We start from the raw sequence: 27,993 nt of genomic DNA on the forward strand, positions 1-27,993 counted from the left end.
ATGGCGTGGGATCCACCCTTGCAGCATCCTCTCTCCTGGGCGAGGTCTTCCTCCCTCTTCTTGTCCTGCTCAAGAGCTGCCATGGCACAGTTAATTGAGGTAAGGAGCAACTTGCTTTACACGCTGAGGGGTCGGGGGTGTCCAGAAATCATGTTTTTTTCCCTCATATGTTACTCAAGGAGGCCAGGGAGGGCAGAGAGCAGGGGATTTAAGGTGGCTCCAAGGAGTTAGAGGCTTCTTTGGGAGATGCTTGTTGCTTTCTGCAGGCCTAGCACTAGAAGGAATGTGCTTTTACAACACCAATAGTTACTGCTAAGAACAATCACCACTCAAGAGCTTCTTTAAGCCCCAAGGAAGGCTTGGTACAGTGCAAAGGACCAAAGTCACAGCACAGCCTTTTCTAGCCCAATATTGTGTGCCCAACAAGTGCCCCACATCAGAGGCACAAGGAAAGAGGAGAAGGACCAGGTATGACCCAGTTGGATCCTGTCTCTGGATGTACCTGCCCAACGTAAATGTGTGGGCTGTGTTTTTCTTCTTCCTTTGCTTATTTCCTCTATTTCAGCCAAAACTTAACTTTTGAGGTGATGTTCCTCACCCACAGCTCAGTTTCAGAGCTTTCCCCTGAGGATGACTATGTGCTCCCATGGCCCCAGCTCCCTTCAGCAAATTTGGGATGAACCGAGAGGGAAGAACAGCTTCACAACCCAAGACTATGCCCTGGTAGCAGTTATAACTTATTGCCAGCAGTTTCAGAAGCGAGAATCCTATCTGGAATGGCAGAAATTCAGCTGCCAAAAATTTGTCATCCCAGCCATTTTCAACCTCTTCATCACTTTTCCTAAGATCTGAGCCACATTAGAGGCAGCTGCTGCATTGGTCTAGGGTCAAAGCCCCAGAGCTACAGTGCCAATGTATTCTTGCAGCAGAGCTTGCTTTGGTCAAATTCCTGGTTTTAGCTTGAAAAAATATATCTGTGTATCATGCCTGTGTTAAGGGTTCTGATGGACTAGCATAAGAAAAGACTTTTTTCCCAACATTTTAAAAACTTTGCCTCCCTGGCTGCCCTGCCTCTTACCTGGCCTCGCATCAAGCCAGGACTGGTCTCCACAGCCTTTGCCCCACAGACTTTAGCAGTTCATCACCAACATGTCAGAGCCAATGATAACCATGCTGAGATCATGTGGAGCCCATGGTCCATCTTCTGCCCCGACCCTCTGGTTGTCTCATTTAAAATTTACTTAATTCAGGATTTTTCAAATGGGTCTACCAACAGATTCTATCTGACCGCAACATAACATCCCCAGCAAGGCAAAAAGGAACCTTAAACTCCTTTACACACTAATACATGCTCTGCTGAAGACATTTTTCATATTTTTTTCCAAGCTGCTCAGCCCACAGCAGCTCTCAAGGTGACAAGCGAGGCAGAACTTTCTCTTACAGAGCACATTTCACAAAGCACGCTTCGCCGGAGCCAGGGCGACGTGCAGACACAGCATCCACCCCACCAGAAAGACGTTCCCTTTCATTATGTTTCAGACTCATGCTTTACAGGAATCATCCTCATGCCAAAGCAAAATGAAGATAAATGGCAAAACTATGAAAATTGTTATAAAACAGGGGTAATTTTATGGTCTGCTTTCCTTATACCAGACTTTCTCGAAAACTTGTCTACTTCTTATAGCACATCAGAAGGAGCATCTCTCATCTGGAAACACAAGTTGTGTGGCAGGTTAACTACCAGTTATCCAAAAATGAGATTAGAAGAACAGTCAGTTTCTGTATTTCTAAAAGCAGATGAATTACAGGCAGCTCCAAAGCTCTGCAAGGACTTTTTACTTCAAATAATTATATGATGCAGTTATCTTGAGTAATTCAATTTATGTTAGGCCAGCCCACCTCAGCAAATAGAAAGAAGGTCAAAGGGGCTGGAAATCTGAGCATTTCAGTGAGCTCAAAAAAACCACCCCACCAAAACCAGAAAAAACACAACCCCACACAGCAAGGAGAAGTAAAGAAGCAAGATGATGTTCTTGTTTAATGGTGTTTAAGTGTTTTCAAATACTCAGATTCATGTACACTTTCCACTTGGTAGCAAAGAGGCACTAAAAGCCTCTGAATATTGAATCTATTTGCATTGACAAAAAGCTTTCCTCTTTCATAGGCCTCTTGGAAGATTCTCAGTCCGTCAAACTGAAAACTAACTGTCTGAGGATTAGCAAACTACTCTGGTACTGGGTAAATCTGGATGAGGTGATAAGACAGTTCATACTACTGCTGTTGCTTTTGCCCATCAGACCTTCAACATGCCCAAGGGATGCTTTGGAACCAGAATTAGGACAAGTTTGGGATGGAGGAACATCAACATTTCCAGTGCATCTAGATCAGAAATTTCCTCTTATAAACGCCAACATAAACCCCATCACTTCTTTGATTCAGCTCTCTTTTGGGCCAGGGCTGAAAATTAAAACCATAATGTTTTATGACTTTTTTGGAATCAGCTTAAGAAATTGTCTACTCCGCAGCATAACAGAAAAGCCATTAGGACTTCACTTTGGGAAAGTACAGGGAAATCTCTATGCTTATTTGAGCCACTTTATTGATAGTAAGGACTGATAAACCATCTGGAACAGACCATATTTTTCCAGTCATCCCCATATGGTTCATTATTGAACTCCTTATTGACATAATTATCTTCTCATTCCTACCCCAAGGCTTTTCCCAGCCCTCATTTGATTTACCTGGGTTTTCTCCTTGGCTATAAACTTTTCTGCCTGCGCACAGGTACCTATAAGAGGGAATCAGGCTGGATAAAGACAAGTATGAAAAATATATAGTCTGAAAACTGGGCCTTTGCAATCCCCACTGTTTTATAGGAGAGGTCCATCTTCTTTGGCAGAGTTTAGGCCCATCAGCCTCATAGGTTATTACAGTGTGCGCTGGCCCCAGATATATTGCATTCCTCATGGAGAAAACAATCAGGGTGACCTGATCAGGACAATGTGCATGAGGTCAGCTCTTAAAAGAATTAGACCAGGTGTGAAGTTTGGGATGGGAAGGAATCGGGTGTTTGGGAGGTAGCGTGTGGGTTAGTCAATGATCCCCTTATTGAGTCAATTCTGCATCTGGCAGATCTTTATTAAACTCTTGGGATTGGAGTTTGGAGCTTCCTATTCAGGAAATTAAGCTCTGTCCTTGGAAGGCACATGAAAGAAACTCTTCAGAAGCTTTTTTACTAGTTAGGAGTAGCTCCAGTGGAGCAAAGGCAGGTCCTGATGGAGTAGGGCAAGAAGATCCCTGCAAGATAAATTGAAGGCCATTTTAAAAAAAAAAAGGAGGGGGTTAATTAAAAGCTCTCAGATGTTTTCCAGGACCTTTCACTTTCAAATTGCTGTACAGACAAATGATATATTTTCTACACAAGGTGTTAAGTGGAGTTCAGTTTATACTACACTTTTAGCTCTGTATAGTTGGACACCAGGGACAGTAACCCTCATTTGTAGCCTCCAAGTGAATGTGATGGATGTGATGCTCTATGCAATAATCTAAAAATACTCATGTGTGATTGTAGTTTAAATGAAGGCAGGTAAAATTACTGAGTAGTTCTAATGGACTCCTGAGGGTGATTTCCCATGTGGATGCATAGATTTGTTTTTCTTATTGCCAGCTATTGAGTTAATCAAGAAAATATTAGTTCAGGAAGACATACAAAGGAACACACACAACTCGAAATAAGTGTTCACTTTGAGAATGGCATCTTTAAGGAAGATATCAGTATTTTGGGTCAGCTGGATTCAAAATATTATATAAAATTATAAAAGGTATATTCTGGAAAATTCCTTGTCATTGTCTGAGGAGAAAGGCTCAAGAGAGAGGGACAGAGACAGGCTACAAAGTCACTGAAGCCTCCCAGACCCAAACTCACATAAACATTAAGGAAAAGCTTAGACATGCTACCAGAGCATTTTCATTACTTGCAGAGAGATTGCATCTATAAATAAATCTATTTTCTCTGCTAATAAACAACTATCCTGAATGCTACAGCTATGCTAAAGAGGCTGTTGTGTGACTGCTGCCATTCTCAGAGGAAAAGAGGCATCAGGGTTCAGTTTGAAACTGCTGTTCAGAGGACCATGAACTGGTCCAGGCAGGGAAAAAATGAGGTTCCCATAAGGAACTGGGGAGGTTGGAGGTCTGAGAGCACACTGGGGGTCCTTTGGCCAGCCCAGGAGCAACCCTGACACAAACAAGCCTCACAACCAGGGCAAGAGTTATATCTACATCGTGATGTAATGTTAATTACTAGATTTAGGAGTTATCACACTTAAATTCAGTCACTATGATCAGCCTTTTTTTTTTCCTAAATACTAAGCCAATTAAATTGGCCCTTGACCTGTGAAGCCACAGATCAATTATCATTACTGTGTTTTCAGTGCTTCATCTGGACCGTGCCAGGTTTTCCCCACCACTGCAGAGGATTTTCATGGCCTCACTAAATAAGTTTTGCCTACATGGGGGTCCGTTGTCACATTGTCCATCTCCTTCTTGTTACTTGGAAGAAGGGGAAGGGAAAGAGTGTGCACGTATATTTATTTAAAGCTCAGTCCTCCCAAACCGTCTGTGGTCTTTAGATATGTGTAATCAAATGCAATTAGGAATAAACATTGTTAGTTTTTCAAGGCCCAGCCATGCTGCAGGCAAAGCAACACCAGTCAAGCCTAATTAGAAGGAGCATTAAAAAAAAAAAAAAAAAAAAAGACAATGAGGACCTTGAAAAGCCATGCCTTTTACAATTTTTCTTCTCTGTTGCTTAATGGAGCGAATAAAACTCCTGTCTCAACAACTATCTCCTTTTCCACTGGGGATAATACCTCTGCTTCCCCCACCAGCACCACTGACAGTTTCTGCCTGCCTGAGATGAATCAGAAGCAAAGCCAGCATGATTTTTTTTTATATATATATTATTATTATTTTTTTTTAGTTAGAAGAACCAGTGTCAAACTGTTCTGACCTAAAAACTCAAATTGCCTGGAAATGATTTAATGTTTGGGGGTTTAGTAGATGTTTTACAGCCCTGAATGTCCAATGTCAGTTCAGATCCATCTCCTTATAGAGTAGATTTTCCTTCTCCCAGTCCTTGCTGGGCACTTGGAGAAGCTGCAAAGGTGATGGATGCCTGCACACAGTGCAACTCTGAGACCCATTGGGATGGGGGAGCCACGCCTGGCCTCCACCACACCTGGGGACATGCCTTTTTTACTTTATGTTATTTTGTATTCTTTGAGGACATGATATTTATAATTATTGCTGAATGATTATTAATGGTAAAGTAAAACAACATGCTGAAGATCATCAGGTTCTGATGCGTGAGATACTCTGTGGCTGGTCATGAGACAGGGAGCCAGGTTACATGACCCACAAAATGGCTTGCTCTCCACAGCTGTAGACTGGGAGTATACCCATGAGCATGTCTTTTCAGAGCCAACCCTCATGAGAAAACACACTTCTTGGATGTAGAGTAATGCTACAGCCTCTTTCTTGTCTTGGGACTCTTCGTAGCAGACCACCACTCATGCCAAGTGTCCCACCATACTCAAGAAAACTTGGAGCATTGTGTTGCTGTGTGCAACACAGGCCTGCAAGTGCCACAGCGAGGCAGATGGGAGGAAGGACCTTTGGGAATGCTCAGGGCTCAGCTGAGCAGGCAGTACGTGCATGACGACCTCCAGAGCTGCAGCAGGTCCTCTGGGTACTTGCTCATGAGAAAGTCTAGAGCAATATCTACAGTCAGCCTTAAACCTCCAGCCATCAACAGAGCTAAACCTTCACCTCTGCTCCCATCTGGTGTAACTTGGCAGGACTAACACCAACCATGTCCCTATTTGTCTCCTCTCCTTTCTTCGTGCGCTTACCCAGGGACACAGAGTCCCCGCAGAAGCCCCACAGTTTCCTTCTCTCACCAGTTTTCCTCTTTATATCTGGCTCCCTTTCCCAGTTGCCCATCAGAGATAAGTCTGGAAGAAAAGACTCATCCTTCGGAGAGCTGAGCTTCACAAAATGCCAAAATTACACCAACTACTGCAAATGAAGTGTCTCCTATGAATCAGATTGAGGCTGCCCTAGAGGTTAACTCCAGGATCAGTAGTAAGGAAGAAAAGCTGATTCCAACGCAGGAAGTAAACTTAGAACTCTGGGATCAGCACTTCTAATTAGACAAAAATTTCTGAACCTAAAATGGTGCCCTGATCCCTCCCCAGGGTTTCTGTCTACCCCAGCTTCTTCAATTTCTTTTCTTCATCACTGGATGCTTTGTAAGGAGTAGAAAAGGGAGATCTTTCAGTGTCGAGTGTCACAGATTCCTACCTCTTTGATTGTCCCAGAGGCCTCCACAAGCCCACACCACTCTGACCAGACTTTCTTTCTCCCTCAGTTCACCTGTAGTTCTGGGGTTTAACCACCGCGTGCCCCATGGCCAGTCCCTGCACTGTGGGAGAACGGTGGCTGTCACAAATTGCAATGAGCAGTGGCCAAGGCAGCTTAAAGGAGACAAGCTCAGACAACAATCCTATTCACCACAGATGGATTCTGAATAGGGTGCCCCGGGAGACAAAGCGCTCCAGACACAGCGGGAAGCATCCTTCATTAGGAAGAGACTAAAATATGGTTTGTATTGCAGAAATAGGCAAGTAATTGGAGAGCAGCCCCAGCTCCAATTGACTCTGTGGTATCCATTACCACTGTGTTTTAACAGCACTTTCATGGGCTAAGGAGGGAAGGGCACAGCAGGGAATCGGATGTGCCTGCTTAGGAGATATTTCTTTTAGAACTGAAGTGTTTTAGCTTCTATCAAAAGGCTATTGCCAATGCAGATCAGGTCCTACATTCAGATATAAGGCAACGAAGGTGTTTTGCTAACAACCCTCCTGAAAGGTCACTAGCAGGTTTTAACTCTCTGCTTTCCTGCACCACAACACATCACAACATAAGCTCATTAGCAGCAAGAGGTTGTTAACCTCTGATTTTCTAAGCCGTAAGGCAAGAGAATAAATGCTGCTTGTTGTGTGACCCTACCATATCATCGCTGCACTGGGACCACATGAGTTGGTCTAACAACCTGTTTGTTCTCTTAACACACCTGTGAAACATGTTCAACCCCATTTCAGAGAGGGGGAACTGAGGCACACAAGAACTAAGGACTGAGTCTGCAATGAAATTTAGGTTCCTTATTTATTCAACTTTTAGCTACTATGGGCACCATCAGGTCCTTGTCCCATTTCCATCTAAATGGTCACTCCAGATAAGTTTCTTCTGCCAAAGGCAGGTATCTGTAAGGCTATTTGACCCAGATGCTCCCATGATGTTGAAGATCTACTCAATAGCCAGTGGAGCTTTAGATACAAGCTCTTTAGTGAAATCTCTATTCCTCAAAGACTTTAAAACTGGGGGGCCAGTAAACTGGGGTCCACCATCTCCTGTGCTACTGGCATCTTCTGACTGTTTTAGGGACCCTTGAAAATCTTAAACCACGTTTCTCTCTCTTTCTTTTTTTTCTCCCTCTTTCCCAGGCCACCACAGAACCCCCAAAAAAGAAACCGGACCCTGTCACTTCGGAGACGGTGGTGATCTGGGGGCTGCGCCTCTGGCAGGTGATTGGTATCTTTGCCATCTTTGTCCTGGCAGTCAGTAAGTGGTAATTCTCTGCCTTGCACCAACCACAGCACCACCCCAAGTAGGACTTGTTCCAGGAGGACTACAGACCAGATGGTCATGGAGGTCACAGGCTGAGGCTCTTTGGTCTCTGGCATCTCAGGGCAACACACTGAGTGGTTTTTGAGACAGAGAGAGGCAGGTGGGGTCTTTGAAGGAACAACAGATGGGCCACCATGACTTGCAACATACTTATCAACAGGTCCTAGCTGGTGGCACCCCAGCGCATAAGAGAGACTATAGGGCTGTGCATCAGCTGGGACCGTTTTCAGCTGCAGTACCACATTCAGGCCCAAATGCATGTTATAGCCATGGTCCTGCCCTGTCACACAACCATACAAACCATATGTGACCTCTTGTGGTGCTGTCCCACATGCTGAGATAAGAAGCCTCAAGAGGTCTGCAGTGACAGCCAGTTCTGTCGTTAATCTCCCTAACTCTACTCCGGGTGCCAAGATTTTCAGTGTGATTTCAGCAGGTCTTTCAGGACTTAAAAAACTTTTTTTGGACCCAGGCACTAGGAAGACACTGGCTCACCCCTGGTGACTGTAGTGACATGGGGTCAGACACTCTCCCAGCACACTTTGAGGATCTCTCCAAGTATGGCCAATTCCCCACCTGAGTGCCTCCATCCAGCTTCATCCCCTTGCAGCTGAGTCTCTGAGAAGAACGTAAACCAAGCTTCACTGTGCATTGCAAACTATGATCACGAGCTTCCTTACGAGAGTATCACTTAGGACACCATCATAACCCCATCAAAATTCAAAGGGAGGATCTTCTGCTCTCTCCTTGAGTCAACTATAACTTCAAACAAAAAAACATATCAGTTTGATACAAGCCAAGTGTGATAAATCCATTTCTTCCCCACCTTCTTGTTACTCTCTAGACTTTTGCAAAGACTAGACTTCCAACAAACAAAGTTACACTGACTCATCTACAATTCCCTTGGACCTCCTCTTTTTCTTGTTAGGGACAGGTGAGCAAAGGAACAGAGCCTGTCCCCAGTCCCTGAAAGTAAATTCCATCAACTCACAGAACACCTCAAATCCGTACTTAAACCAGGAAGGGCATCATCCAGCCCTATGGACTGAGATACATCTACAACTTGTAGACATTTTTTTAACCATTCTCTTATTCTGGCTTGTGTCCCTAATTGCTCATTAAAATTGCTAATTTCATAAGTGGAGCAATGAAGCATTTTAAAATGACTGAAGAAAGGTCTTGAGTGCCTTAGCTTTCTGCATCACTTCTGCTCTCACTCCTCATGAGTGATGAGCACTCTCCAAAACGGAGTGGCCACACGCAAGCTCCCGGTGGGGAACACCCCTAGGCAATGCCAGCCCTGACCTAAAAGCAGCCTGTTTAGGAGAATATGGGTTTACTGGGCCAGCTCTAAAACACAGTACTGTAAACAAATGATTTCTAGTGCTCCCTGTTATTTTTTAATTTGCTGCTAGAACCTGCATCTAACTGTAGCCCTGATCTAATTAAAGAGCATGGCCATCTGTCTGTTGTTGTCTCTGCTAGTATTGGGTGAATCAAGTCACTTCTTGTTGCCACAGCCACCTCTTTGCTGCTGTAGGTAACCTGTATCAGTCCTTCCCTGATAGCCTTCCTGTTACGTCCCCATACTCTGTTTAAACCAGACATTCACATTTTCAAAGTAAGTACAAGCATTTTTCCTCTGTTTTCTTTTCCCCTCATTGCTCTTCCTGGGCAAATACCACACCCTACACCCAAAGTCTGAACGATAACTGCTCCTACAACTTCTCTGATCTCAATCAACGAAGCTTATGCTAATTCCTCACATGCCACAACACCCTTTGCAAACAATCACAAGAAACTCCACAGAGCAAAATTAACTCTGGTCACTCCATACACCATGTAAAATAAGCCTCAAAATTAACAGCAGGAGCTTTAGAATGCAGGTAGACCAGTAAAGGGGTTTATTTAGCTGTTTTTTCTTGGTTCAGAGGGATCAAATCATAAAGAAATTTTTGTCCTGATTGTTTTGTTGTTCGTTAAAAATTGGCTCTGGCATTACCAGGTTATTTAGGGTTAGAGGCATGGAAAGCCTCCCAAGCTGGCAAATCAACACATCAGACCATGCACCACTTGCAGAAAAGAATCAAAAAACCCCTTAGTTTACCTAAAAGCATCAGTAGCAAGAACCTAACACCCACGAAAGTTTACTCATCTACAACATATTGTAGAAAACAACATACAAAGTTACTGCCTAGGTATTGAAAGTGCTGAAGGTGGTGAATGATGAGGACCTAAAATACCTTTAAGGATCTGTGTTTAGACAAGGAAAAAAATGAATAGGTTATGTGCAATTCAATAATGCAACATGTTCTTTAAGGTCTGACTTCTTAGTAACACACACAGGTAATTCATCAAAAATCAGGCTATTATGTCTGCCTGCTACAGATATATATTAGTGGAGGGGTAGGAAAGTATTTGTTAGGAGATCACAGGGTTTTGGCTTGCTGAGTCTTAGAGTGATAAATAGATTCAGTAAATCACAACACGGAAGGGAGTCAGTTTAGGACACTGCTGCTCTGTTTTTCAATGAACAGAAGGGATTTGAAAGCAACTGCACCAGCTCAGTCAGTTTTTTACAAAAAAAAACCCCAAGTATTTGGTGAAGGCAGCAACTATTAACCAAGTTTGTGGCTCAAGTCAATACAGGATAGGTTCAACCTTAAGGACGTTAGAACAATGGAATCATGCAATCGGTTCTCACCCATTTCTTGCGTCTTGCTCCAGAAGCATCTTCCTCCTCCTTTGCTTTGCGATCCCCAAAGCATTGGTGGTTCCCCAGCTTTACCAGCTTTGTTTCAACTCTCAGGACCAGACACAGGTTTTTCTGTGAGCGAGGTCTTGGAGGCTTCCTTGGTATCAGTCCCAAAAAACTAGGCAATATTCTCCTTTTCTAATGGGACAAGAACTGGAGAAAAGCTTTAGAATGGCTTCCTTTTCCTGGTTCCAGGAGCACCTTCCCAGTCAGAACAAGAGGGTAGCACAACCCTCTAACAGCACTAACCCCCTGCACTAGGAGACAGAAAAGCATCCTTTCCAGAGCTTCTGAGGGCCTACACAAGATCCCAATGGTTTACCATATCACCTTCTTATCAAGGGTGTGTCTACTTTGTCATGTGAATCCAGGTGAGGACTAAATGAGGTTGAGGAGAGGAACTGAGATGCTTTTAGAGTTAATGCCTCTAGCTCCTTCCGTGTGGGTGATTGTGGAGCACTTGAACTGGGTGCCTTTCAGTTGAAATGAAAATAGAAGATGGTGGCTCCGGTATGGCCCCAAATATGCGTGATAATTTCTAAGGGCAGCCACAGGATCAAACTAGAGAGTGTGGATGGCAGATCCTCCATGCTCTTCCACCCCACAAACCTGCTCCTCCTGTGAGTGACAGGACTTGCAAACATAGCTATGATTTAGGCGTGGCTTCCAACTCTTGTGTTTAGCAACGTCCACAAGATGGCATCATCGCATAACAAAAAGCACAAAAAGCCAAATCCAAAACTCTCTTACATTTCCATATTTAATTTAAGAAAAAAAAAATTAAAAAGAAAAACCAAACCACATAAAGGCACCGTACATATCAACGCACATGCCTGAAATGGGCAAAAAGGCCATGTCTGGAGCTTTTAACTCATAAAAAGGTTTTTGGATGAGTGACAAACCAAATGAGGTTCTTCCTAGATCTACCCGGCAGAGATGAGAAGAGATGAAATGTTTGCACAACTGTTAGCAGAAGGCTTTTCTGTGTCTGACAGCCAACTTTCTCAGATGCCATATGAAAGCATCCCAGACCCATCAGACCCATGTCAGACCCATCCAACTCTATCGGTTTTCTGTGTTTCTGCTCTGGGATAGGATACGTCACGAGAGAAACAAAACTTTGGGAGTAATCCAGCCCACATTAGAAAATGTAACTTGGTAGCACACCCAGAGCATCATTCAGGTGATGCTGGAGCCATAAATCTCATGGATGTGTGTATTACTACATAATTCTTATCTATCTACTAAAATAATCAGGAATATCAGATCTTTTTGCTATACCTGGAGAAGGCACACAAGAGCTCATTTTTAAAGCAAACACAACCTCTACAGGGAAAAATCTATAAAGAAAGGGAGGAAAAAGAAAGTTTCTCGGGTACCACACGCAGCAGGTCAACTCGCTGTCACTCCTCTGCCCCCAAGATTTTAGGTCAGTCATTTTGTCCTCGGTTAAAGGAAACCTTCCCTTTTGGGTATTTGAATCAGGCAGAACAAGGCAGGCTGGTGAGCGTCCTGAGAGTGTGCCTTGAAATCCTTATCAGGGCTGTCTCTCAGCACCCGGGATAATTCAGCTGCTCTGGATTGCTCCTCTGAGAGCTGGCTGATAAGAAGAGACCCCTTGCAGGCAGGAGCAGAGACAAGGGTTTCACCTGCCTCTCTCTTTCTTGGGGAGGCTTTGATGAGACACCAACACACAGATGAGATTAGCTGTCGAGAGGATTTGATTCACTCAGGAGCACTGCTATCTACTTTCTTGGTCTTGCTTTTTCTTTTCTTCTCTCTCTTTTTTTTTTTGTCCTGTGAAAGCTGTAAATGGGGAACTGAGACCCAACACTATCACCCTGATAGGATGGGATTGAGTCATAACCTTGGAATCTTGCACAGCCTGTTTCAGCCACAGAGAGGGAGGACTTTGCACCAAAAACATTGCCCTTCGCAAACTGCAGTGCAGTGATGGAGGAGAGGGTGCTCCTGATCCATCCCTGGGAAAGCCACCAACTGGCCCAAGGCTTGCCCAGTGTGCTCTCCATTGACTCACCCTTTCCTTTGCATCACAACCATCATCAAAATTTTTAAGCAGCCCTATGGGGCTGTTGTTTAATTTCTTCTCTGGATGTTACTTTGGGTTTCAAGGTCTGCTGGTTTCCTTGTTTATGTAGACCCCCAGGTCTGTTGACAGCAGCCCACCAGGGAGGATGCAGCAGCACTTTTTTGAGTAATGCCCCACTGATTTCTGCAGAGGAAACCCAACAACTGGGTCTGAACACAGGGGAAAATACTTCCACATCTCTGCTGGCTTATTCCTGTGGAGTGAAAGGCACAAGTAGAGGGAAAAGAGCATGGAAGCCAGGAGGGATGCTTAGGAGTCATAACGCAAAGCTTTTGCTTATCTGCCTGCATAAACTGGGAGTCTTTCCCTTCAACCTGTCACAGGTTCAAGAGGAGTATAAAATAATGTGAGAGTACAAAGGAGGGAGGTTCACACTGAACTAACATGTTCCCAGGAATCAAATATTATTTAATGAGCACCAACAAAGCTGTTAAACATCTTGAATGCAATTAACTGAGTGCAGTTTAATTTGAAGTGTTAGAGGTTTTATTTACCAACTTGCTGTGGGTGTTGAAGTATACATGCCAGGCAAAAGATTTACACTATTAAATAACCATTACTTTTTGGATGGCAAAACTACCCAGATGTTTCCATTAATGTACAGGATTCCCAGCGAGGCACGGATAATTTAGGCTGGCTCAGGGGTGCTGCACATGGTCCTTTCCGACAGAGGATTTGGCCATCTATCTTCAAACACTGCAGCACCAGCAGCCCATCATATGAGAGATGCTCATCAGCGTGCACAGAATAATACATACAGAGATGGATGCAAGGGTGGGGGGAATACTGTCCTCTGTCACTTGGGAAAGGGATGGCTCTTAAATGGAGATAATATGTTGAGCTCCTCTTTTGCCCTCAGCCCAGGTTCTCACATGGAAGCCTCTTATCACACGTGAGGTATTTCCTTGTTTTAAAGCTGTCCTGCACTTGTGTGCCTACAAAATAGCCCAAGACCCTAAACTTACTGGCATCAACATATGCAGTTCAAGCTGAGCAGAAAAAGGGTTGCTTAAGAGAAAGTTAAACGTCTTTTACAAAGGAAGGACCATTTTTTATGTATTCCAATACAATAATAACAAGTAAATATTCTTTCTTTCTACTTATTTTTATAACAAATAACCTATGCTGTTCTTGTTTCATACAACGTTATCTTAAACCTCCATTGTTGTGCTTGTCCACACAAAGACACCCACACCCAAGACTACTACAAAATCAGTTGTTGTGATCCCTATCAGCTAAAAAGCATTGGAGATACCATTGCCTGAGGCTGGCTTCTCTTAAATGTGACAGCTCTCAGGTCACAGAGAGGGGGCTGCAAGGGGAAGAGCTGGGGTGTGGGACCATGGTGGGGCTCCAAAACAGCCCCCACATGGGTGTCCCCACCAGATGGACACCTAACCTGCTTCTTCATCTTCCCTTTTGACACATTCCCACTCGGTGACCATTCATGGTCAAGGCAATGGGGTGATGGAGTGCAGATTTGTGCACAGGTGGACTCTGGCATCAGAGATGGCGACTGTGGGGAGAGGTTGGATGGCACAGTGCATGAGGTACAGGTGCGCTTGAGAGCTGCTTGGAACAAGGAGTATCCCTTACATATGGCTTTATGGATCTGAAAGTGAAAATCAGATTTGCACCCTTCCTGGATAAACCCACTTGGTTAACTCTTCATGTTCTGGTTTATTATTACCATTCTTATTTCAATAAACCATCATAATTTTAATTCCCATTTACCTTTGATGTGCAATTTCATGCCTGACCCACCCTGTGCATTTTCTTTACCCAGTGTGGAGCACAGGCACAATCCATCATCTCGCATAAAATCCAAGTAACACCAAACAACAGGGATTTTGCAGATTCCAAGGGCAGGATAAATAACAGCCCATGTCCCTCCTTCTCAGCTGGTGTAAATAAATGCAGCCATATGTTGTTTGCAATTAATTATGAATTGAAATCTGTGAATATCCATAGGACTACATGAGGTCTGGGGGTAGACACATCTGAGCTGCCCAGATTAGATGCAAATCTAGTCTTGATCTTCCCAAGTCACACATTTAGCTGTGGGTGTGGGATCTTGGGTTTTGTTGCTATCTCTAGTTTGACAGAAAAGACAGGCCCAGCTTATTGACCATTTTGGAATAAATGCCGGACAAGAGGTATTTCTCATTATTATGAAACATTCATTCTTAGATCTTGCCTCACACAGCTGCGGTGTTGGCTCCTCCTTGTGACAGCTCCTCTCCTTGCATGGAGGCAATGGAGAAGGCTCGGTCCCAAACCTCTCACTCCCTGGGATGGTAAATCCCACCCCTGCTCCCAGCCTTTAAGGTGGGATGGTGGGGAAAGAAGGTTAGAGATCTCCACCCTAGCTTCAGGAGCTATTGCACCAGGCATAAAAGACCCCAAGAAAAAGACAGAAAGCATAAGCAATTAGGAGATTTTTTTAATTAGTGCTCAGAATTCCAGCCAAAGCCTCTAATATGGACTTTGTCACTATGATTCACTTTGTCACTATTGACCTGCTTTGGCAGGGGGGTTGGACTAGATGATCTCCAGAGGTCCCTTCCAATCCCATATCATTCTGTGATTCAGCTCACCTATCTAGAGATGCTTTCAGGGTAGACATCTAGAGGTGACCAGGTGAAAGAACAAGTGGGAATAATTAATCTGTTTGCTTTAGATGTCTACCTAAGGATGACATGACCTGTGTCCTCGGGTGCCCTGGCTACCCTGTCTGGATCTACAGGAATGTTCCAGGGAGCTCCCACACTGCTTGTTTTTGTCCTACACAACATATCCTAACTCAGAAATCTAATATTTCTCAGATCAAAATTTCCTAAGGGAACATTTGTTCTGATGAGAGGTCCAACTCTAAGCCATATTTTTCACTGGTGAGCTCAGAATCAATATAAAGTGGCTGCTGTTAAAGATGTCCTCCTTGCCAGTAGACAGGAGAATAAAAAAAAAAAAAAAAAAGAGGTGGAAAGAGCCATGCAGGGAGTTGGCTGAATCCAGTCAAGCAAAATGCAGGGAATGACAGCAGAAACCAGGATCTATGGTTGGGAGAAAAGAATTTAGACCTCATCTACAGAATAAACAGGCAATCCGTGACTAAATGATAATTAGTAAAATTTAGCAAATTAATCAGTTAAGCAACGCAGCTCAGGGTAATGCTGCAGTAAGGAGTTATTTGAATGTATTAGTGTGGGTTAGTGAGAGGTAGGAAGGTTTTTGACCTCTGTATGTTTTCCTGGTGAGGTGCTTCTGCTTATGTATGAAAATAAATCCTGACGAAACAAAGGCTTTCAGGAGAAAAAAGCCCCCAAATCCTCACCTCTCTTCGGTGCCTGGACAAAGGTCTTCAAACAAGAGTCCCATGGAGCTCACCTTGGTTTGCTTGCTGGAAAGAAGATCAAAAGGCCATTTGATTGCAGCATTGAAGGACTTCAGAAAGAAAAGAGAAAAAAAAGAAGTATATTACAATCTTTTTAGTCTACTGGATAGAGGCAAGAGCAGATTCTGGAAATTAAAACCAAGTCAATTCAAATGAGAATTTGAGAAATAAATGTGGCAGGGAGGGCGATTAAACTTTGCCACACTCTCCACCCCTTAACAGCTCTCCCCAGAGCAAGGTGGGATTCAATCCAACTCAAGTTATTTCACTCAGGCAGTAATTAAACTTAATAACCTGTGATGTGCAGAGAGGTCAGATGATGTGATCTAATGGTGTGGACAGACCCTCATTTCCAGACACCAGGAAAATATCACGTGTAGAGACATAGTTAAGCTCAACGGCTGAGCAAATATTGGAGCGGCCCTGACCTCTTGATACAGTTCTTTCAGCATGTCCTTAGGGTGCTTTACAAGGGTGGACATACTTAAAAACACGTTTTGCTTGAAGTCATATTGGCACAACTATTGGGACTACAATCTTGAGCTCTTCATTGTTTGGCATTCTATTTTGGTTCGCTAGGAAATTGGTGCATCAAGCCAAGCACTAGATTTACTGTGAATGAACAACCATGGAGGGGGATAAAACACAGGGCTGAGAAATATTTTGAGAGGGAGTCTAATCAACCTCCAATCTGGACTTCAGATCTGGCATTTTTACCATCCATGTCTCTCTGTTTTCCAGTAGAATCCCGAGTCCCCATTGCCACAACCTGATCCCAAGCCTGACCCACAGCCAGAACGCGGTTATGTGCCCTGTAGATGGTTGCACACCCTTCAGAGGGAAAGCCTCCTTCTTCTGAAGCCCTCTGAAAGTCCTCAGGGACCTCTTCTGAGGTTCTAGTATCTCAGCAAGAGCTCTAGTAGCACCGATGACATCTTTAAATGAGGTTGTTCAGGCACCAGCAGCATCACCTGAACACTCAGGGTGGACCAGTCCTACAAGTAGCCACTCAACCACTAATTAATTTTCTTAAATCATTGCATTGTGTCAATTAGCCAGCTATTAATGAGTAGCTTTAACAGCCAAAATATGCTACCTCTTTTCTTAAAGCATCATTGTAGTCATATAGGAAGCAACTCTCCAGGCTTCTCAAAGAGCATTTAAACACATGTGCTGCAGTTAACTTGCCATTGAATACATCTGCATTAATTGCTTGCATTATTAACAATGGAATGGCTGCCTAATTAACTCAGAGCAGTGCAGGCTACTTTGCTAAATGTTAATTAAATGCTTCATTGGCAGACTGTATTTTTTCAGCTTCAAAGGGAACAAACCTACTGTGTATTGCAGCCAATTTCCATTCAATTTATGAAACTGTTCAGTTCTCAATCATAGCTCTGCTGAGATATTACACCAGGCAGTCTCTGGAGAAGACATTTCATTTACATCTTTTCCAGCTCCTAGGAGAACCAGGTTGTTTCTTTCCTTTTTTTTTTTTCTCCTTTTTTTTTTTTTAAATTTACTGCCCAGCTAAACTAGAGGTAACTGTGTTACTGTTGATGAGCTAAATTCATGTAAGTGAAAAGACAAAAGAGACCATGAACAGGGTAACTTGGCCGCACCAATATTTGGTTTAAGCCAATACAGATCCTTTCTCAGTCTTTTGCGTATGCCCTTCGCTTGCAGCAATTACGAAAAAGAAATATTTTAGTTTTAGCCAGTGGGAGTAAACACACAGCCCTTATTTAGTCACAGGCATCTAACTGTTTATGGTGGAAATTATGTGTTTAACATTTGCTCTGTGACTGTTCTTCAGATGAGAGTTTTTTGCAGCCGTTTCTCAGCTCCTCCAATCTGAATAGCATTAGATATGAATATTAGGAAAACATTGTCCCCTGTAAAAATAATGAAAACAGGCTAAAAATCCAGAAAGGAACAATCTTCAGAGTCCTTCATTATTTCCCAATTCAGGTTTGGTTTTAGTATATGCTGAAGAATGAAAATACATCACTTACAATACCTCTTTTGTCATCATAGTTAGCAAAAAAGTTGACTCCTTTAAAATACCCATTTCATAAAGGACCACCAAATATTTGTTTCCGTCTTGAAAAATTGCATTTAACATCATCAGCCTGGCAGAAACAATGAAAAATGATTTGATACATTGTCAGCTTGAATCCTCAGTGTGGAAAGAGAACACCATGTGCAGGATCAGACCTGACTTTTTAATTTAAACCAGAAATGCTCCTTCAGAAGAGGTGGCTGAATTCAACCGTGTATGTCAGGTAGCTGAAAAGGAAAAAAAATAGGTGAGAAAATTATTTTTTGAAGCCAAACAGCAAAGCAGTCCACAGCATGTTATTGAAAAAGAAAAAGCCTGTATTTTAATTGTGCAGTTCACGGAAGATGCTGATTATCCCAGTATCACAAGGCAATATATCATTAATACAGAAAAGCTGAGAAAAGGGAGAGAATTGAAAATTATGCCACTGCACAGAGTGTTTCTTCTTCTGCTTTATGTAGTTTGAGAGCAGAGAAAACATTAATAATGCCACTGTTTCAAACCTTGATATTTTCGTGGACCTTCTGTGGTGTTAATGGGGCACTGACACATCTCCCAGAGATTGATTCAAGCTCACCAGGCATTAAGGTAATAGTTTACTCAGGCTGCATTTTCGAAGCCTTCTCAACAATTAAAATGAGAGATGAAATCCTGGAAAGGAAAAGGAGAGCCACAGCATGAAAGAACAAGACAAAATATTGTTTGATAGCAGTGTGATTAAAGCACTCACCTGCAGAATAAGAGAATTGGGGAATGTTTAATGTGAAACAGCCATTTGAGGCCTGAAGTCAGGTCATCTGCCTGCCAGAAGAAAAGCATATTAACAAATTCTTGAGTTGCATCCAAGCTAACTGGTCCCCCAAATACTTCATCCTATGGACCCAGAATCAAAAGTGATCGTTATCAATATTCAACTGGGTTGCAATTAATATTCTTGCATATATTCATATCCCAAACAAAACCTTTTAATTTAAGCTACTTTCGTTGTACATATAAACCTTATGGATGTTTTTTAATGATTTTTTTTTCTTTCTATCTTGTAATTCTTTTATCCTGAGAACATGACTCTATCAGTTACTGTGCTCAGCTGATGCCATGTCACATACTAAGCTTTTGTAAGAGTATTGCTTTGAGGTTTAACTCATGGAAGAGAGTACAGGCCAATACTTGATCTGTTATCTTACAGGATGGCTATTTTTAAACAGTAATCCTCATTATCAACCATCCTCACATGATGGCTAAGTGTAACTGGTGTCAGACACAGCCAAATCAGCAGTGACGAAGGAGGTCTGAGGTGAAGCCACAAAGTCATGTCCATGGGTCAGGGTCTGGGTCAATGGGACACATGACCAGACACAGGCAAAGCTACAACATCCACTGCAGTGCATCTCCAGCATGGTCAAGGCATGAGAGAATAAGCTTAAGAGTCTTTCCAAGAGAAGAAAAGGGGAGCCTCCACTCAGTTAACTTCTAACTCCTCCTTTGAAGGCCACCAGCTGCATGAAAAAGGTGGAGAGGGATTCTTTATCAGGGAGTGTGGTGATAGGACAATGGGTAACGGTTTTAAACTGAAAGAGGGGAGATTTAGATGAGATATCAGGAAGAAATTCTTTACTCTGAGGCTGGTGAGACGCTGGCCCAGGTTGCCCAGAGAAGCTGTGGCTGCCCTATCCCTGGAGGTGTTCAAGGCCAGGTTGGATGGGGCTTTGAGCAACCTGGTCTAGTGGGACGTGTCCCTGCCCATGGCAGGGGGTTGGAACTAGATGATCTTTAAGGTCCCTTCCAATTCCAACCATTCTATGATTCTATGATTACTTCTCATCTGGCCCTGAACCCAGGCAGTCAAGCCCCAGGAAGGGTAATGGTAGTGAGGAATCTCTCAGGACCCTTACAGGCATGTTCAGTTTCCCAGGCTGTCTTCAGAAGGAAAATAATGTTAACATTGGCATCAACAAAAACCCAGGGAACATTACAGGTTACATTGCTTTCTGGTTCACTTGATGGATAAATTATCAGTGGAGCAAATATAATCTTACTGGTGTGAAGCAGGAAAAAACTTAAAGTATCTACCAGGCACAACAGAAATGATGCTAAAATAGCTCCACACTTCTAATATGCAGCAAACATTTCACTCTTAACTTCCAAAGTATGAGATCCACTTCTTCTAAATGAGGGAACAATTCACACTCCTAAATGTAGATCTCCGATGCCATTTGGGAAGCCCTTGTGCACATTGTCCATCCTCTGATTCTCACTTCAGGGAGGCCACATCTCTTCCAGGGTCCTGTGTCGGACTGGTCACTCCAAGCTCTTTTTGTGGTTAATGGAGAGAGAGGCAGATTCAGAGAATGATTTATTTGGCATACCTTAAATTTCTGTCTTAAAATGAGATTAATTACCCTGTAGCGATGCTTCTTTCACTCCATCAGCAATAAAGGGAGCCTGGAGTGACTGTCTGAGACCATAATCCCTACCTTTTGGACACACAAACAGGAGCAGATGAATCCCCCTCACTCTGTGTCCTACGTCTGACCCAAAGGAAAAAGCAAAGATATCCAATAGGGAATAACTTCCCACTAGCAATGAAACGATCGTTTCTGGCATCAGTTTCAGTGTCCTAAGGCTCCTGCACCCAAATCTTACTCACTGGCCTGTCCTTTTAAAAAGATAATGGCATTTAGTTCAATATTTAGCCCCCTGCATGGCTTGAGCCTCACACTAAGCACAACTTACAAGGGGGACGGAGATAGGAATAACACTGCATTATTTTCACATAAGCCTCTTGCTCCAGTGGCTGGTTATGAATCATTTCACATCCCAAGACAACATGTGCCTCAGTGTAATACTTCTTCTCCATTAGAAAGTTAAACAGAGAGCCCAGCTCGTGACTGTGATGTAACAACTACCGGTTTTGTCCTTAGTAATTGAAAAAAAAGTGGAACTGTAAGAGATACAACAACCCCCACTCCTTCCTGTCGGGCTAAGCCAACTACTGTGATATTGGCATGCATTTTCTCCTTGACTTTGAAGGGCATTGACCAATCTCTTCATGTTTTACTTGAAAGCTGACGGTCTTATCATTTATCAATCTCCAGGAAATATGGTGCTCATTTTCCTGGCAAATTTTTCTGTAATGTGAGCAGAGGATCCTGCTTTAGCTGAATTCCGGAGTGCTTTCAGGAAAACAATAGATCTTGATTTAAACGTGGTCAGAGGAAAAGCACGTACCCCATTCCACCCACCCACCCAGTAAATTGTCTCCCTGGTTGCTGTCACTGTTAAAAATCCGTACTTATGTCTAGTCTGACCTTGCTTGGAGTCCTTGCCCAGATACTGGGTATTTTTTTGTCTGTGCCATCCATTGGTTGCGGTGTAGCTGTAGCAGGTTCTGTGGGCAGGTGCACAGTGAAATTCTGCTGCCCTGAACATCGGGGCAGACCTAGCTGTGTGCTTCCCAGATGTGGTTCATTACCCACCTGCAAGCTGTCAATGTTTTGCTGCCAACACCACCATATGGGTACCTTGCTTTCCTTTTGTAAGACAAGGAAAAGCTCAATTACCCTCATCTTGTTGCTGACCCACCTGGAAGAGCAAGGATAAAAGCATCTTGATTGCTTCCCCAATTACAGGTTATTACAATTTCATGGTGTTTTAGGCAATTCACTTCAGCTTCAGTTGTTTCATCCTGTTGTGACATTTAGATGGCCCTGAGTGTGATTCCACTACAACACCTCAGCAGCAAACTGTCTAAGGGGAGTGATATTTTTGGCAGCAAAATTCAGCCAAGGGATAGAGGAGCTGCTACACTTTGCTTGGTAACTTTACACCAACCTCAAAATACTGAGAAAGGTGTTTTACTACTTTCATTTTCTCCTTTGTTATGTGAAGAGGTCACACAGAGTTTGTTCTTGGTTAATGTGATCCCTCTTTATTTAGGAGAGGCTGGACAGGTACAAGACAAAATTTTAGGAAGTAAAATTTACATCAGAAAATGGTCTATGTGCTGCTGCTGTGAGTGCTGTCTGCAATATTTTTCACTCCTGGTGAATGAGAAATGCTCAGACTTGGGACCAAACATAGAAATTATTTCTCCCATTTCCTTGGATTAGTCTCAAAGGTCAACATTGCTCATGATGACTGGGGAACTCCACTTAAAACAAGAGACAGTGTGACAAACTGGTCACACAACATCTTTCCAGGCACAAGGCTCTGCCTGCCTACAGAACCCTTTTCCCTAATGTATATAACTGAGGTTAAGAATATAGGTAGGTTGGAATGTTGAGCTTTTATTTAGACTAGAAGAATCCCTTGAACTATTTTAAGGATGCCCACAAAAAAAAAAAAAGCAACTCAAAAGTTCACAGACACCATGAGATCTCATGCTTCTTGACATGTGTTTATGACCTGAGGGCCAACTAATTTTATGATTATCAGTTTCTGACCTTTTCCCTGAAGTTGCTTTGTTGTTGTCAGAGGTAGTACATGGATGATCTGATCAAGTCTGTGAATTCCTAATCTAGGAAACCAACCAATAGTGATTTCATTACAATGAAATGTCTGAATCATGATTAGATTTGCAGATGGAAATTCTGAAGTAATGTATAGGTTTAAACATGAAGGGAAAATAAATCTTACTATCTATATCCTTAAGTTGTGTACAGAAGCCTAGCCCATGGAAAGAAGCATGATGGAATAGTAAGCACATGATGGGGGGATTTAGGAGATCTGGGTTCAATTCTTGGCCTGCCCTAAATGAATTTGGATCAGAGTCAATTAAAGCATACATTGAGCTCTTGTTCTGGATCTATTTTGAAGGGTTTACAGTGTTTCCATGTCAAACTTCTCATTGCTTTCTTCAGCTGGAGGTCCACAGCCCCAGCATCTACCTATCACAAAAATGAATGGCTGTCAGAACATCTACCAATAACACATTGCTGAAGGGTGACAGTACATCTTAATTGCTGCTGTCCTTTCCAAAGAGGTAATGAATTTATGTTGTTGATGCTCTGATACTTGGAAACACCACTGGCGTATATGGTTTAAGGCAAGGGTTTACGTTGGTTTTGGTGGGAAGGACATGCTCAGTCCTTTACCACAGCTCAGCTGAAGAGTGGTAATTCTTTATTTTCAGGTAACTCAATTGTTTTAGACTGTGTGACCGTATCCCTCAGGCAGGTACTTCCTACTGGCTACAGGTTCCTACTGGAAGAAATTCTTCATTTTTCTCCCCACTGTAAATGGGCCAACCTGTATTAGACAGAGATCTGCTGACTAAACTGAATGCTCTTGCTTCCCTCTCTCCTTTCGCAGTTATCACGTTGTGCTGTATCTTCAAGTGCCGGATTCCCCGGACAAAGAAAGAGATTGAGGCACGGTATGCTCAACGGCAAGCAGCCAAGACATATGCAGACAAACTGGAGACTGTGCCACCTCTAAACGAGTTGACAGAGATCCCTGGAGGTACTTCCCATGATCACACCTACCCATGAGACCCATCTCTTCCTTTGGGGTGGTTTTCTGTATGCGTGAATGCGAAGGGCTAGGTCCTCCCTTAGTGTAAAACAATGTGGCTCCTTGGGCACAACCATAATGTGGTAAACACCTCCCATTTACATGCACTCAACCTTCAGTGTCTGTGGAAGCTTAGGTCATTTAAATGAAAGGGACAGCTTCTCCAATGGTACAAGTCATGGTCATTCCTTTGAAGTTCATATTTAAAATTTCCAGAGATTCTGATTCATTTAAAGAATGAGTTCCTGGGTTGGGGGGTGGTGATGGTATCAGTAGGAAAAAAAAAAAAAGAGTTGTTAGAGTTTCACGTTACCCATAAATGGCTCACCCCATTTGGATGGCCAAGAGTATTTCTGTCACTGGTCTCTGCTCCTCTCACTCATCTCTCCTGATTCTGTACCCTAGGCTCTACTGAAACTCTCCTAACTCTCTCTGGTCATGTCCAGTCCAGACTTCTCAACTCCCTGCCTGTGGTGAAAGAAGAAGATGAATTGGCCCTGCAAGGAAATTAGGGGACTGCCTTCCTGTCTGTCTGTCTATGGCTTCTCTTTTCTGATGAGATCCATCATACCTTGGACTATCTGCTTCTCAGTTCCCTTTCTGCATTTCACCTCTGTTTTCTCGATACCTTTTTATGATTTTTTTTTTCTCTTTCCTGTTTCTCTGCAAGCCCTGTGTTCTGTAGCTTCATGGAAACTGGGAGTTTCCTTGACTCAAAATGTGATGCTTCAGTCCATAAAACCGGTGAAAGAGGCAGTTAACATAATTGTAGAAATTTATTCCTACATCAGCAAAATACAGAACTAAGTGCTTAACAGTAGGAACTTGCACATACCTCAGTATTTCAGAGGTTTTCAGACACCTGACTATGCCTACACTACAAATTGAGGATGGCCAGACCACTCTCTGGAGCTGAACCCAGTTGGCATGGATAAGCTCTTGTCAATACAGTGAAATTGTCTTGACCTACTTTAAAGTCAAAAGTCATCCAAAAGTCTAGTTAATGCACTCTTACACTTATGAGCTACCACACATGGAAGTGCTTAGTGTTGTATCCTTCGATTTCCTGCCCAAAAGACCACATTCTGGCTTTGTAAGGATCAGCTATCAGTAGATCCCAGAGGGTGTGAAGGATCATGCCTGTAAGATAGCAGAAAGCCAAATTCAGTCATTTGCTGCTGCACCCTCTTGCTGCCTGGCTGTTACTTCTGGAAAACCAAGAAATGAAGGATGAGAATATCCAGAAGTGACAGAAAGGGCATTTGGGCAGCAGAATGGCTGCTTCACCCCAGAATGCTAATAAATTTTGATCTCTGGTAAGCAACCTTGGCAATCCACAAACACATACATGTGCTCCATCCAAAGGCTGGCTATTTTGGTGTAGATTTAATCAGACCATGGTAAATTATTGCAGCATGAACTCATGAATAAATTACCCTGAGAAAGCAATTTATGGGAAATCAGCTACACCATTAAAGACTACCTAAACTTTTGTCCAGTTAAATGTGCAAGTTGAATAGTTGACCACTCTTTGAGATTTTGAGAATCCCAGAATTATGGTTCTGGCACAGTGCAGGGCATGAGGCTGGTGGATAACACATTGCTGAGTGGCTGCTAGTGTCTGGTAGTGGCTCATAAATACATGTGTTCTGAAGCTCCAAGTCCTCTGGGGTCAGATATACATCTGCCCAAGTTGTCCTGAAGGACTTGGGTGTGAAGGTACTGGGGTGGGAGTCATGCAACCACAAATAGATTACCCACTTCTATGGAGAAATCTGCATCAGCACTGGTTGTCTCAACTTTATCCCTTTATCCACAGTGGAAAATAAAACGGATGTGATTCCTTTCACAGTAGGGGAGATGTTAAAGTGGAAGAGGTAAATTGTGCCTAAAAAATGCCTGTATGTGTCCAGTCTTGGGGACCCGAAAGGACTGACTCGGCTGTCAGCACCTAAAGTGTTACATCCAAAAGCTCTGTGTGGTCAACCCCCCTGGTTTGCCCTCTTTCTGAGATTAGTGTGCATCCTGTCCCCCAAAAAGTTTCACTACGTGAAACTACGTATCACTACGTGATAGGCGTTGTAATGGAAAGCAGGCAAAGCTTTGGGCTTCATCTCTGTGTTCTTATTTTCATCTGTACGGAGTGTGATGCTCTGCCCCTGACATTTGGCAACCATCCTTGATTTATGGAGTCATTAAATATAATGTATGTATTTGTCAACTATTTATATACTTATACTGTGACAACCCCCAGTAGACCCAGTCAAGGCCAGAGAGATGACCTGAGTGATTTTAATTACTGAGTGGCCATTAAATGCTTTAAAGGTTTGTAAGTGTCAAATGCTATTAATCATTAATATATTACAATGCTTAAATGCTCTCCTTTCTTGGCATTATTTTACCCTACTTCACATTTACTATGACGGAATATTTGAACTGCCAAAAGGCTCTCCATGCACTTTTTTGAGTGTCATATATGACAAGCCCTTTTAGTGGACATAAATAAAATGGACTTTAGGGTTCAGTGTACAAAATGTTATATACAAATTTATGCATTTGTCCTCTGTCTCCCAGCCTGTGGGAGAAGTACAAGCAGGATTTGGCCCTTGCTGTAGGTGGAGATGTCCTGTCTGGATCCATGGCCTGGAAGATCTTCAAGTATTCTGGTCTGAGGCTGCTTCAGTTGACATTTTGGGGAGTTCACCTGTTTTCTACCATATTTGTTCAAGAAGCAGACAATGTAGTGGTTTTGTTGGTTTGTTTTTTGTTTTTGTTTTTTTTTTTTTTATTTAGTTTTCCTTTTCCTTTGTTTTATATGAGATGTCAGGATTTTCCCTGTGGTTGTGAGAAAGAGTCTGTATTGTTCTACTCACATTTGTATGTACAAGTTAACAAGTTGTGTTAACACAGTTATCCACTCACATTTCTGAGTCCTTTATTGGGGATTTTCAGAGAAGGAGGTCATGGGAAACTTAATACATTTTCACTTGTTTTTGCAAAACTTTATACTCTGCTGGTCTTGAGCAAAGGAAAATAATTTTCATAAGAAATATATGAAATATGATATGTGTTTAAGTGTCAAGTTGCATCTTGAGGTGAGAGTTCAGTGCATCAAGCTCCGAGGTTAGAAACACTTTTGAGAAAATGAACCACTTTCAGTAAAGGAAAAATAAGAAAGATGAGGAAAAGTTTTCTGCTACCAAATTCTGTGTCAGAACAATTAAAGTCTGTAGATCCAGTGGATGAGTCTTCTCAACTGCAATGTGGGCACAGAACCCAAGATATTCCTAAGTAAAAATATTTCATAAGTAAAGGCATTATAAGATTCCTGTAACTAATATGGCTTTTATGTTAAAACATACAAAAACAGAGCTTACAGTGAACTATAGCTAATTACTATATGCCATTAATTACATTGGTGCAGGTAGAAAGCCAGTCCCATGGTGACTGGATGTGCACAGGACACAAGCTAAGTGTACTTTGTAGTCCTGCACTGGGCAAGCCATCTTCTGCTTGTTCATCTCTGAGAGCAAAGATCCCCAGCAGAATCCCTACTGTCCACTCTCAGCTGCAGGAGATATATCCCGTAGAGGAAAACAAAGAATTAGAAAAGCCAACCAACAATAATAACAATAAAAACCAAGGCAAAACCAAGCCAGGTCTGTACTGAATTGCATGAGAGATGTTTGTGTTCCTTCTTGTGGAAGGAGACAACTCCATGTTGAACATCTACTGGGAAATGCTCATGGCCTGTGCTTATAATTCATAGATCAGTTCCTACCAACAGGAGCCATTTTCTCCAACAGATTCACAACTCAGTTCTTGAAATTGTCAGTTCTGCTTTATCCCATTTTTCTGTCTTTCCAAACAAAGACAAAAAAATCTGGTAGTCAGTGAGGAAAACAGCTGTATGGACAAAGCACCAGTAGAAGTATTTTCCCTTTGTCCAAGATTTGCCAGCAGGGAGGAGGAGTTTTGCCCTCTTCCTGGCTAGTATCAACCCAAGTTAACTGCTTTCCTGTTTTCTTTTTCCATCCTTGCATACAGCTCAGGCTGCAGAAGAAAAAAAAGAAGAAGAAGTTCCCACTGTATCTGGAAAAGTGGACAAGGCTCAGGGTAAGAAAGATGGATCCAAAGACTCTAAGAAGAAGGACGGTGAAAAGGACCAGAAAGAAGGATCCAAGAAAGAAGGGAAGGATGGGGACAAAAAGAAAGAAGGAGAAAAAGGAGAAAAAGCAGAAAAGGGAGAAAAAGGAGAAAAGGGAGGAAAGGGAGGAAAGGACACTAATGACAAAAAACAAGGAGGTGGGAAGAAAGGTGAAAAAGAAGGTGAAGCAGCAAAATCAGGAGGAAGCACCAAAACTAATGGCAAGGCTGGTGGGAATGCCAAAGCCCCAGGAAAGAAGAAGTGA

General features: G+C 42.7%; 1 protein-coding gene across 1 annotated transcript; it reads left to right on the top strand.

Annotated features, from left to right (window-relative positions):
• TMIE (transmembrane inner ear) lies at nt 1-27,993 on the top strand. Its single transcript, XM_074157646.1, has 4 exons — nt 1-99; nt 7,566-7,683; nt 23,381-23,530; nt 27,629-27,993. Exons 1-4 carry the CDS (start codon nt 1-3, stop codon nt 27,991-27,993), a joined length of 732 nt encoding a protein of 243 aa, XP_074013747.1.

Source organism: Numenius arquata, chromosome 12 (genome assembly GCF_964106895.1).
Source record: "Numenius arquata chromosome 12, bNumArq3.hap1.1, whole genome shotgun sequence".
NCBI classification, from domain to species: Eukaryota; Metazoa; Chordata; class Aves; order Charadriiformes; family Scolopacidae; genus Numenius; species Numenius arquata.